Below are 13639 nucleotides of genomic sequence, written 5' to 3'. Positions count from 1 at the left end.
GTTTCAGTTTGACTGGCTTGTGTTTTTGTGCCCAACCGGGTTGCAAGATTGCAAGCCGGCATGCACTGACAGCCCAGCAGGGAAGCCCCCAGCAGGAGTGCAGCAGGCGGTGCTCGACGACAGCAGCCAGCAGCGGCAGGAGCCCGCACGGCCCGGGCCGAGCAGCCTGCAGCAGATCTGTTTAAATCATGTATGTCTTCCTGATACAGTTTGGGTTGTCTTCTACAGTTTTTGGTCTTGATTTGTTCTTCTTTTTCTAGGGCTTTAAGATATAATGTTAAGTAATTTATTTGTTGATATTTTTTATTCTTTTAATGAATAAGCTCAATGCAATAAACTCTTAGTACTGCCTTCATAGTGTCCCAGAGATTTTGATATGTTGTATCAGTATTCTCATTTACCTCTAAGTATTTTTTAAAATTTCATCCTTGATATTTTCTACTATCCATTCATCATTCAATAGTGTATTATTTAGTGTCCATGTGTTACAGTAGCTTATATTTTTTATTTTATCATTGATTTCTTATTTCATTCTATTATGATCTGATAGAATGCAGGGTATTATCTCAATTTTTTTTATTTACTAAGAGTTGCTTTGTGGCATAAGATATGGTCTATTTTAGAGAAGGATCCATGTGCTGCTAAGAAGAAACTGTATTCACTCGTGGATTAATGAAATATTCTATATATGTTAAGTCTAAATCATTGATTGTATTATTTAATTCCATAGTTTCTTGGTTTAGTTTTTGTTTGGAAGACATGTCCAGTCATGAGAGAGGTGTGTTAAAGTCACCCAGTATTATTATGTTGTTGTCCATTTGATTTTTGAAATTAACAAGGGTTTGTTTGATGTACATAGATGCTCCGTTGTTTGGGGCATAAATGTTTACGAATGTTATGTCTTGTTAATGTATAATTTTCTTAAGTAGTATGAAATGTCCTTCTTTGTTCCTTCTGATTAACTTTGGCTTGAAGTCCACTTTATCTGAAATAAGGATGGAAACCCCTACTTGTTTATGTGATCCATATGAGTGTTATATTTTTTTCCCCATCCTTTCACCTTCAGTCTGTGGATTCTTTGCTTGTGAGGTGAGTGTCTTGGAAATAGCATATTGTTGGGTCTTGTTTTAATCCAATCTGCCAGTCTATGTCTTTTGATTGATGAGTTTAGGCAGGTACATTTAAGGTTATTACTGAGATATGATTTGTATTCCCAGTCATTTTGGTTTATTTCTGATTTTAAATTTGACTTAGTTTCTCTTTTGATTGACTATTCCTTTAGTGTAGTTCCTCACTTGGCTGGTTTTCACTTCTTTTTTTTCACTTCATCATCATGGAATATTTTGTTGAGAATGTTCTGTAGTGTAGGTTTTCTAGCTGTGAATTCTTTTAACTTTTGTTTATCATGGAAGGTTTTTATTTCATCTTCAAATCTGAAACTTAATTTTGCTCAATATAAAATTCTTGGTTGACATCCATTTATGTCTAGTCTGTTGGTGATGCTTTCCATTGAATTTATAATTTAGTCTATTGGTTCCTTCATTTCAAGGATTTCTGCTATTTTTTTTTCATAATTTCTCTTTACTTAGTTTTTATTTCCTATATTCTTTTTGATTTCACTCTGTCTACCATCTTTTACTTTGCAAATCATTTTAACTATATACATTCTAAACTCCTCGGATATTTCCTCTACTGTGTTGTCAATGGATTCTGTTATTGGAGCATCTTGGTTTGTTTGGGGTGCTTTATTCCCTTGATTTTTCATGTTGTTTGTGTGTTTTCCCATCTAACAGGTGGATATGAGGCATATATATTCTACCCTGTAGTCTTATATTGTCCCTGAAGGTTTCCAGTACCTCGCATTTAAGATTGACTAATATCAACAACACCCAGTGTAAACAATATATAGCCTTAGACTTAATAGCTCCCACTAAGTTGTCTACTGATTTCTCGCAATAAACAAAAATGATGAGTTCAATCACTGTCTACAATATAAACAGAAAATTTGTTAATGGATTTACAATTTCAAATGATAGACAAAGAGAGAACAGAAGTAGTGTAGGACATGATGATCATGAGGGAGGAAGAGAGAAACTAGAATTAAAATTCCACAGGAAAAGTGGAAGAGGAACCAACAGAGATTGGGTGTTGGCTAAAGAAAACATAGATAATCTAGGAAAACAAAAGAAAGGAAGAAAAAAATTAAAAATATAAGAATATACAACAAAACTGCAAAACACCATTCATATATCATTGTCCTCAACAACAAATTGATGCATGAAAAATACCTTGCTCTGATTATGGTAGAGATATTAGAGAAGAAAAAAATAAAATAAAATAAATCTCGATGGAAAATGGAACAACTGTCTCCATCAGCATTTAGTAGTTTCTCAGCCCTGTCTCTGACTTCTCACAGGATTGCCAGGTCTGGCCTGGCCCTCACAGACCCAGTCACTATCCCACTGATCTAGCCTTCAGATACCCCAGGCTTAACCAAGTTGCTGCTCCAACTTGCAGAGAGACCACCAGGGATACACTCACACAAAGGAGTGATCCTGAGAAGCAGCAGCAAGATGGTGGCACCAGCACTCTCAGTGGGAAGACCCCAGGCACAGCCAAACCCGCAGGCACCCTGACACTGGATCTCCAGGCCCTGGCGGTCATCCCCAGACAGAAGCAGCTGCACCCTAAGATGGTGGTGGCAGCAAACCTGCTGGCACCTCAGCTCCCTCCTGGCTGGCATGCCATGATGGATGTGGCTGCATGGAATTAAACCTGTAGTCTCCCTGGCAGTGGACCTCTGAGAGGCTGTGGCAGCGGTAGTGGTGGGGGATTAGCGTAGCTGGCAGCAGGTCAGAGGCTGATGTAGCAGTGGCAGTGGTGTCATGAACAAGAGGATTACTCTTTATGTCACATAAATTTTCAATATAACTGAGTATGCTCCCTTTCTTTAAATAGCACTTGAAGTCACCTTGTGGCCAGCTGTTGCTCCCTAGGGGATTCTGTCTAGCTAGACATCTTTCCTTACCCCTCACTCTGTATTTGTTTCTGATGTCATCATTGTGGCCTTCTAGTAACTTTAGATGAAATTAGATGAATTATCTGTCCCACAGCAACTTCTGTCAAACAGTCAAATTATATTGTTTCAGCAAACTCAACACCAAAGTGCTAACATTTTTCAAAATGCCTTTTTCCTAGCATTCAACTGTAGTAAAAAATGACTGTGTGAGTTGTGGCTAACAGGGCTAGACATCTCATTCTCAGATAAGGTGAAAAATGTGTTTTCATAATTTTGTTTATGGTATAAGCTTCAAGATTTTGAAGTGCATGTTATCTAGTCATGAGGTTATTTATTTGCCCTATTGTAAGTACTTCAATTAATTAATAATGCAATTTTAAATACAAAGTTTACCTAAGGGGGGAAAATGGTATACTGTTGATAGTCTCTAAGAAGATATATGTAAACAAGCACATATATCAACACAGAATGCCTTTGGAGAGAATGTACTGACCCAGTTTTTCTTCTGCAGAGATGGCAACAGTTATAATATTAAGATTAGTGAATTCTCTGATAAGGGGATGCTGATTCATAATGGGGAGAGGGTAGGGAAGAATGGAGGAACTTTGGATTGAGCAGAGGGGAGTAAAAAGGAGGGGAGGGGGTGTGATGATGGGAAAGATGGTAGAATGAGATGGACATTATTACCCTATATACGTATATGGTGTGTGATTGGTGTCATGTGTGTCTGCATTATGTACATCCAGAGGAATGAGAAGTTGTACTCCATTTGTGTACAATGTGTCAAAATGCATTCTGTTGTCATATAGAACTAATTAGAACAAATTAAAAGAAAAGATCAGTGGACTACAGGAAGATTGCAATAAGTAGTTTAATGAGATAACAGTAGTACTTAATAACACAGGTTGAACAAAACTAATTTATACCAGACCTTAAACTATACTACAGAGCAATAGTAACAAAAACAGCAGGATATTGGTACCCAAATAGACACATAGACCAATGGTACAAAATAGAAGACACAGAGACAAAGCCACATAAATATGGTTTTCTCATACTAGACAAAGGCGCCAAAAACATATTGGAGAAGATAGCCTATTCAACAAATAGTGCTGGGAAAACTGGAAATCCATATGTAGCAGAATGAAATTGAACTTCTATTTCTCACCCTGCACAAAAACCAAGTCAAAGTGGATCAAAGACTTAGACATTAGAACAAAGATCCTGTAACTAATAGAAGAAGATAAAGTAAACTTAAATCTTCATCATGTTGGCTTAGGACCTGACTTCCTCAATAAGACTCCTAAAGCTCAAGAAGTAAAATCAAGAATCAATAAATAGGATGAATTAAAACTAAAAAGCTTCTTTTCAGCAAAGGAAACAATCAAAACATGATGTGAGAGCCTAAAGAATGGAAAAAAATATTTACCACTAATCTCCAAGGTATATAAAGAACTGAAAGAACTTAACAACAACAACAAAAAACTAAATAACCCAATCAATAAATGGGCTAAGGAATTGAACAGACCCTTTAGAGAGGAAGAAATACAACTGATCAAGAAACATGCAAAAATGTTCATCATCTCTAACAATTGTTAGAGATGAAAAAATCAAAACTACTCTTAAGATTTCCTCCCACTCTGGTCAGAATGGCAATTATCAAGAATACAAGTAATAAGAAATGTTGGCAAGGATGTGGGAAAAAAGTACTCCCGACTTTTTATTAGCTTTTAATTTATTATGTTAACAGTTACAATCATGCTTGTACAGTCATGCATTGCTTAATGATGGGACATGATATGAGAAATGCATCATTAGATGATTTTTGCAGTATGAACATCAGAGTGTATGACACAAAGTTAGGCAACTGAGATATCACCAGGTGATGTCCTATTATGGGACCACTATCATATATATTGTCGTTTTTTTACTGAAACAGTGTTATGTGGCACAGAAATGTATCTCAAACACTTTTCATGTGGATTCTTCTGATATATAAAAATTTACAATAAGAAAGAGGAAAAAGACTAGATATTTTCCTGGTTAAAGTAATAATGATCAGTAAAAAAGAAACATGAATTTGCCATTTCTGACTTTAAATAGCAACCTAAAGATCTAATTTGTCTATAATTAGATTTCGTAGCAAGTTTCCTTTCATGAAACCTCTTTCACTTAAAAGGAATTAAGATCAGATTTTTACAAAGGCAGTGAGAGTGTTTGTGATAGATTTATTCAAATTCTCCATTGTTGGGCTGGAGTTGTGGCTCAGTGGTATAGCGCATACCTAGCACCTATGAGGCACAGGGTTCAATCCTTAGCACCACACACACACAAAAATAAAATAAAATAAAATAAAATAAAGAAGATATTGTGTCCATCTACAACTAAAAAAAAATTTAAAAAATTCTCCATTATTCCACCAAAATGTGCCATTTTTGCCTTCCTGTATCTAGTGCTGAATAATGAAGAGACACTGTGGTTGCTGACCACTACTAGCAGTTAAGTCCTATTTACTAGGGCTCAAATGCAGGTAACACACTCCATTCATTCATTGATTCCTTAGGGTCTGTACTCAATACCAGAGTGGAGGGCAGAATTTATAAGGTACAAATCCATGCTCCTATGTTCAGACTGGTAGGAAGAATAAGACATAAACTCAAATAACTACTATCAGGAAAGATATGACAATTTAGAGAAGGAAATGAACTAATCTAATTCTTCACCCAGTGCATCGATAAATTAAAACTATAAATTTCAGAAATATCTAAGTGACATTCAAAAACTGACCTGCAATTGAAAATGACAGGAAAATTTATAAATCTCCTAAAAGTTAAGATGGTCACATCAAACTCAACCTTTCAATTCTGGCCTTGATTTAATTTAAAATTCTGCTTTTCTTATTATCCAACATAATTATTTTCAACAACAGACTGGGAAAATATGGTCTTGACCAGGGCCAATCACACCAATGTTCTTTCAAGATTTAAAAAGACAGAGTTTTCAAATATACATTTCCTGTAAAAGAAAAACATGGTCACTACACTAACTCAGACAAACATGGAGGTAGTAGGAAATTATATTTACTAAAGCCTTCACTCAGAGACAAAACTGTTAATTCTGTCATGTTAAATTGAAAACAGCTAAATTTTAATGAATAAACTATCTTATACTGAATATTCTACACTTAATTCAAAAGAAAGAAATCTGTTCATCATGTACTCACAATTATGTTCTTGTAAAATTCACAGATACTTTCTTGACATATAGTACCATGAGAAAATCTAAGTGTAATGCCATGGATAAGAAGAGTTGTAAACTAAAACTGTTCTACAGAATGTCATCCAACTGCTAAATTATAAAATTATACTGGAATAAAAATTTAAAAATTTGTGGCCCAGAATACTTGCTACAATTGCTCAAAACACCAATGTAGGCACACTGGCATATAAATAATGCACGGTGTGTCTAATTATTACTTCTCAGGCAAAGCAGTGTGCACACTGAAGAGAGGACTGCAGGCAGGATGGGATAAGCAGAGGATTCTAAATCTTCTTTGTTCTTAGCATTCTTAGTGTTCCAGTAATTTTTTCAAGGTGTGCCAAGGCCAAAAGAAGTAGGTAACATTTCTGTTAATTATACAGTTAGGCCCCAACAATTTAATAAATATGTGTGTCCTAACAATTAACTAGCCATTTGAAAAGTAATACCCATAAACTGAGAGAAATACAGTTTTATTTCATTCTTAAGAATTTAAGTGTTTTTACCATCATTTCTATCTAGAGTTCATCTATTCCTCCCATGCTTCTCTTCCCTACCCCACTATGAATCAGCCTCCTTATATCAGAGAAAACATTTGACATTTGGATTTTTGGGATTGCCTAACTTCACTTAGCATTATCTTCTCTAACTCCAATGTGATAGACATTATTTTCCAAAGTACATGTATGAAGACACAAATTGGTGTGAATATACTTTGTATACAACTAGAGATATAAAAAATTGTGTATAATAAGAATTATAATGCATTCCACTGTCATATATAAATAAAAAATTCATAGAAAAATTTATAAGTTTTTTTTATGTTATTGTATTTAAATTTTTAAAAAATTGTTAATGGACACAATATTTATTTTTTATGTGGTGCTGAGGATCAAACCCAGTGTTTCATGAGTGCTAGGCAAGTGCTCTGCCACTAAGCCACAATCCCAGCCCTGTTATTTTATTTTTTATACCTTTATTTAATTTATTTTTATGTGATGCTGAAGATCAAACCCAGTGCCTCACACATACTAGGCAAGCACTCTACCACTGAGCTACATACAACCACAGCCCCATCATTCCTAAATGATCACATTACTTAATAATGGGATGTGTGCATCTGTTGAGCATTGTACAACTTCTCAAATTTGGAACTGAATTGAGTACCACCACCCTCATTTCCTGTTTTACACTGATTTTGTGCTTTTTATCACAGCAATTACCAAAAAACTAACTTTGCAAAAATATGTGTACAATGTGTTATCAAAAAGAATGCAGCATAGTCTACTGCTGACACTGGGAACTTCTTTGGAGCAGAGGTTCCATTGACTTTGCTGCAGTACTCAGGTCAGCTGGTTTGGTGCAGTTTGGCCACTGCGGGTCTAAGGTAACCTGGGCCCATTGCCCTATTTATCTTTGTAAAAGTGGTAGGAACTCCCAAAGAAATGGCTGTCTTTGAAAGATGTGCCTCTGAAGTGTAAACTATTGGTTCTGTTCTACAAAAGCAGTGATCCAAATTGGGACACATATTCCTTAGTTATACAGAGACAAAAGAAACTCTCTTTCTCATGGACTCCCATGGAATGTACATGCCACTGGGTTCCAATGGAGCTATCTTCAGATTCTTATTTGTTTCTACTCATATGAATGCTTGTTATGACCTTTAATCATACAATCTACTTTACAACAAAAATCCTTTAATATTTAATCCAAAAGGTGACTATTAACTTGCAAATGGAATTAAAAATACTTACTTAAGTAGTCATTTGTTAGAAGAAAGGAAAAAGCAATAACAGAGTCCCCTGGATTTAGAGAATAATCTGTCATAGTAATTTAAAGAGATCCTGGATTGTCAGAATAATGTCCCCTATCCCACAAAAACATTCACACTGTCGTCTCTGGAATTTGTGAATAAATTGTCTTACACGGCAAAGGGGATTGAGGCTGAGGTGAAATCATGGCTGCTCATCAGCTGAGTTTAAAACTGAGAGATTATCCTGGATTATCTAAGAGGGCTCAGTGTAATCAATCACAATTGATTCCTTAAAAGTGGAATAAGGAGCTGAGAAAGGAAGGCAGAAGAGGAGAGAAGAGAAGAAGAGAGAGGGGACAGGGAGACAGACTATGGGAGAAAGGTAGGGAGCAGTGTGACAGGACTTGGCTTCCTCCTGCTGACAATGGAGGACAGATCATAAGTCAGGAATAGGGAGTTATCTCTAGAAGCTAGAAAAGGTGAGGAAATAGGTTTTTCCCTTAGTCTACCCACACTTTGATTTTAGCCCAGGAAGACCAATGGTGAATCTCCTTCTAACCCACAGATACATAAGATAATAAAGTCATGCTAAGTCACTAAATTTATGCAACTTAGAATAGCAATAGAGAACAGAGGCTGAATTCATAGTAATGATAATCATATAAAGAACAGCAACTATGAGTGTTTTGGAAACTAGATGAGCTAAGAAAATTGGCTATAACATACTTTGAACAGGTATTTTCAGTAAGCTTTGTTTTTGTACTAATAAAGAAAGCCAAATATAAAATACAGTTATAGGTGTTGGTTCAAAAACATTTAATATCTTAGCCTTTTGCCCTTGTTTTATTATATAATAATTATTATGAAGATCATAAAATCTTTGTATTATGCTCTGATATGAATTTTTTAAAAAACCAGCTTTTCATATTATATGAGTTTTGACCAAAGAATATACTTCTTTTTCATATGCAGAACACCAATTAAAATATTTTTTATTATTTCTTGGGCTCCTTTTAGATGGGATGATGGCAGGATGATTGAACAAGGAAAATCATTATGTATTTAATAAATGGAAAGCAAAAAAAGTCCTACTATCAGAGAATGTTTACTTCCGTGAACTAAAAATATTTATTCAAACTTCAAAAATAGCCTGTGCTCACCTGTAGTCAAAGGCAGGTGTGTGATACTGTTCAAACAGGTCAGGGTGAACCATGTGGATGACAGTGTAGCCCCAGAAAATAGGAGGAGAAGAATTAGCTTCAGCATACCCCGGATAAAATCTGCAAACCTGAAAAGAAACACTGTTCTATTAATTCTATCTGAACCTTTAATTTTTATAAATAACACTTAAGAACATGCTTTCCTTAAACAATGCAAAGAATTCCCCATGCTTTATTTAAAAACTAGCTATATCTTTGTTTTTTAATTGACATATTTTCTTGTATTTATGATGTTACTTTATATTTTTTTCCTTTTTTTTTAATTTATTTTTTTAATGTTGGTTGTTCAAAACATTACATAGTTCTTGATATATCATATTTCACATTTTGATTCAAGCGGTTATGAACTCCCATTTTACCCCGTATACAGCTTGCAGAATCACATCAGTTACACTTCATTGCTTTACATATTGATAAACTCATGTCTGTTGTATTCTGCTGCCTTTCCTATCCTCTACTATCCCCCCTCCCCTCCCCTCCCCTCCCCTCTTCTCTCTCTACCCCCACTACTGTAATTCATTCCTCCCCCTTGTACTGTTTTTCCCTTTCCCCTCACTTCCTCTTGTATGTAATTTTGTATAACCCTGAGGGTCTCCTTCCATTTCCATGCAATTTCCCTTCTCTCTCCCTTTCCCTCCCACCTCTCATCCTTGTTTAATGTTGGTCTTCTTCTCGTGCTCTTCTTCCCTAGTCTGTTCTTAGTTACTCTCCTTATATCAAAGGAGACATTTGGCATTTGTTTTTTAGGGCTTGGCTAGCTTCGCTTAGCATAATCTGCTCTAATGCCATCCATTTCCCACCAAATTCTATGATTTTGTCATTTTTTACTGCAGAGTAATACTCCATGGTGTATAAATGCCACATTTTTTTTATCCATTCATCTATTGAAGGGCATCTAGGTTGATTCCACAGTCTTGCTATTGTGAATTGTGCTGCTATGAACATCGGTGTAGCAGTGTCCCTGTAGCATGCTCTTTTTAGGTCTTTAGGGAATAGACCGAGAAGGGGAATGGCTGGGTCAAATGGTGGTTCCATTCCCAGCTTTCCAAGAAATCTCCATACCGCTTTCCAAATTGGCTGCACCAATTTGCAGTCCCATCAACAATGTACAAGTGTACCCTTTTCCCCACAACCTCGCCAGCACTTATTGTTGTTCGACTTCATAATGGCTGCCAATCTTACTGGAGTGAGATGGTATCTTAGGGTGGTTTTGATTTGCATTTCTCTGACTGCTAGAGATGGTGAGCATTTTTTCATGTACTTATTGATTGATTGTATGTCCTCCTCTGAGAAGTGTCTATTCAAGTCCTTGGCCCATTTGTTGATTGGGTTATTTGTTATCTTATTGTCTAATTTTCTGAGTTCTTTATATATTCTGGATATTAGGGCTCTATCTGAAGTGTGAGGAGTAAAGATTTGTTCCCATGATGTAGGCTCCCTATTTACCTCTCTTATTGTTTCTTTTGCTGAGAAAAAACTTTTTAGTTTAAGTAAGTCCCATTTGTTGATTCTAGATGTTAACTCTTGTGCTATGGGTGTCCTATTGAGGAATTTGGAGCCCGACCCCACAGCATGTAGGTCGTAGCCAACTTTTTCTTCTATCAGATGCCGTGTCTCTGATTTGATATCAAGCTCCTTGATCCATTTTGAGTTACTTTTGTGCTTGGCGAGAGAAAGGGATTCAGATTCATTTTGTTGCATATGGATTTCCAGTTTTCCCAGCACCATTTGTTGAAGATGCTATCCTTCCTCCATTGCATGCTTTTAGCCCCTTTATCAAATATAAGAAAGTTGTAGTTTTGTGGGTTGGTTTCTGTGTCCTCTATTCTGTACCATTGGTCCACCTGCCTGTTTTGGTACCAGTACCATGCTGTTTTTGTTACTATTGCTCTGTAGTATAGTTTGAGATCTGGAATCGCTATACCACCTGATTCACACTTCCTGCTTAGTATTGTTTTTGCTATTCTGGGTCTTTTATTCTTCCATATGAATTTCATGATTGCTTTCTCCATTTCTACAAGAAATGCCGTTGGGATTTTGATTGGCATTGCATTAAACCTATAGAGAACTTTTGGTAATATCGCCATTTTGATGATGTTAGTTCTGCCTATCCATGAACAGGGTATGTTTTTCCATCTTCTAAGGTCTTCTTCAATTTCTCTTTTTAGGGTTCTGTAGTTTTCATTGTATAAGTCTTTCACCTCTTTTGTTAGGTGGATTCCCACGTATTTTATTCTTTTTGAGGATATTGTGAACGGCGTGTTTGTCCTCGTTTCCATTTCAGAGGATTTGTCGCTGATATACAGGAATGCCTTTGATTTATGCGTGTTGATTTTATAACCTGCCACTTTGCTGAATTCATTTATTATCTCTAATAGTTTCTTTGTAGACCCTTTTGGGTCTGCTAGGTATAGAATCATGTCATCTGCAAATAGTGATAATTTAAGTTCTTCTTTTCCTATTTTTATGCCTTTAATTTCTTTCGTCTGTCTAATTGCTCTGGCCAGTGTTTAGAGAACTATGTTGAACAGAAGTGGTGAAAGAGGGCATCCCTGTCTTGTTCCAGATCTTAGAGGGAATGCCTTCAATTTTTCTCCATTCAGAATGATGCTAGCCTGAGGCTTAGCATAAATTGCTTTTACAATGTTGAGGTATGTTCCTGTTATCCCTAGTTTTTCAAGAGTTTTGAACATAAAGGGATGCTGTACTTTGTCGAATGCTTTTTCCGCATCTATCGAGATGATCATATGGTTCTTATTTTTAAGTCTATTGATGTGGTGAATAACATTTATTGATTTCCGTATATTGAACCAACCTTGCATACCAGGGATGAATCCTACTTGATCATGGTGCACAATTTTTTTGATATGTTTTTGTATCCGATTCGCCAGAATTTTATTGAGGATTTTTGCATCTAGGTTCATTAGAGATATTGGTCTGTAGTTTTCTTTCTTTGAAGTGTCTTTGTCTGGTTTCGGAATCAGGGTGATGTTAGCCTCATAGAATGAATTTGGTAGTTCTCCCTCTTTTTCTATTTCCTGAAATAGCTTGAAAAGTATTGGTATTAATTCCTCTTTAAAGGTTTTGTAAAACTCTGCTGTATACCCGTCCGGTCCTGGGCTTTTCTTAGATGGTAATCTTTTGATGGTTTCTTCTATTTCCTCAATTGATATTGGTCTGTTTAGGTTGTCTATATCCTCCTGACTCAATCTGGGCAGATTATATGACTTAAGAAATTTATCGGGCTGGGGATGTGGCTCAAGCGGTAGCGCGCTCGCCTGGCATGCGTGCGGCCCGGGTTCGATCCTCAGCACCACATACCAACAGGGATGTTGTGTCCGCCGAGAACTAAAAAAAATAAATGGATGTTAAAAATTCTCTCTCTCTCTCTCTCCTCTCTCACTCTCTTTAAAAAAAAAAAAAAGAAATTTATCAATGCCTTCACTATCTTCTATTTTATTGGAGTATAAGGATTCAAAATAATTTCTGATTATCTTCTGTATTTCTGAAGTGTCTGTTGTGATATTGCCTCTTTCATCCCGTATGCTGGTAATTTGAGTTCTCTCTCTTCTTCTCTTCGTTAGCATGGCTAAGGGTCTGTCAATTTTATTTATTTTTTCAAAGAACCAACTTTTAGTTTTGTCAATTTTTTCAATTGTTTCTTTTGTTTCGATTTCATTAATTTCAGCTCTGATTTTAATTATTTCTTGCCTTCTACTTCTTTTGCTGTTGTTTTGCTCTTCTTTTTCTAGGATTTTGAGATGAAATATGAGATCATTTATTTGTTGGTTTTTTTCTTTTTTTAAGGAATGCACTCCAAGCAATGAATTTTCCTCTTAGAACTGCTTTCAATGTGTCCCATAGATTCCGATATGTTGTGTCTGTGTTTTCATTTAACTCTAAGAATTTTTTAATTTCCTCCTTGATGTCTTCTAAAACCCATTGATCATTCAGTAACCTATTGTTCATTCTCCAAGTGATGCATGATTTTTCCTTCCTTCTTTTATCGTTGATTTTCAGTTTCATTCCATTGTGATCAGATAAGATGCATGGTATTATCTCTACTCCTTTATATTGACTAAGAGTTTCCCTGTGACATAATATATGATCTATTTTTGAGAAGGATCCATGTGCTGCTGAGAAAAAAGTGTAGCTGCTTGATGTTGGGTGGTATATTCTATATGTGTCAATTAAGTCTAGGTTGTTAATTGTATTATTGAGTTCTATAGTTTCCTTATTCAGCTTTCGTTTGGAAGATCTGTCCAGTGGTGAGAGAGGTGTGTTAAAGTCTCCCATGATTATTGTATGGTGGTCTATTAGATTCTTGAACTTGAGAAGAGTTTGCTTGATGAACATAGCAGCCCCGTTGTTTGGGGCATATATATTTAT

At 35.9% G+C, this 13639-nt stretch overlaps 1 protein-coding gene across 1 annotated transcript in view; it reads right to left on the bottom strand.

Moving 5' to 3' along the window:
- Slc49a4 (solute carrier family 49 member 4) overlaps positions 1-13639 on the bottom strand; it is a 110427-nt gene that overhangs the window by 17044 nt on the left and 79744 nt on the right. The window contains exon 7 of the mRNA XM_026393974.2: positions 9191-9318. Within this exon, the coding sequence (XP_026249759.2) occupies positions 9191-9318 (128 nt within the window). The remainder of the gene's footprint in view (positions 1-9190; positions 9319-13639) is intronic.

This window comes from Urocitellus parryii, chromosome 2 (assembly GCF_045843805.1).
Source record: "Urocitellus parryii isolate mUroPar1 chromosome 2, mUroPar1.hap1, whole genome shotgun sequence".
Classification (NCBI taxonomy): Eukaryota; Metazoa; Chordata; class Mammalia; order Rodentia; family Sciuridae; genus Urocitellus; species Urocitellus parryii.
The sequence above is the reverse complement of the archived record's forward strand: the minus strand, read 5'-3'. Positions and strand labels throughout refer to the sequence as shown.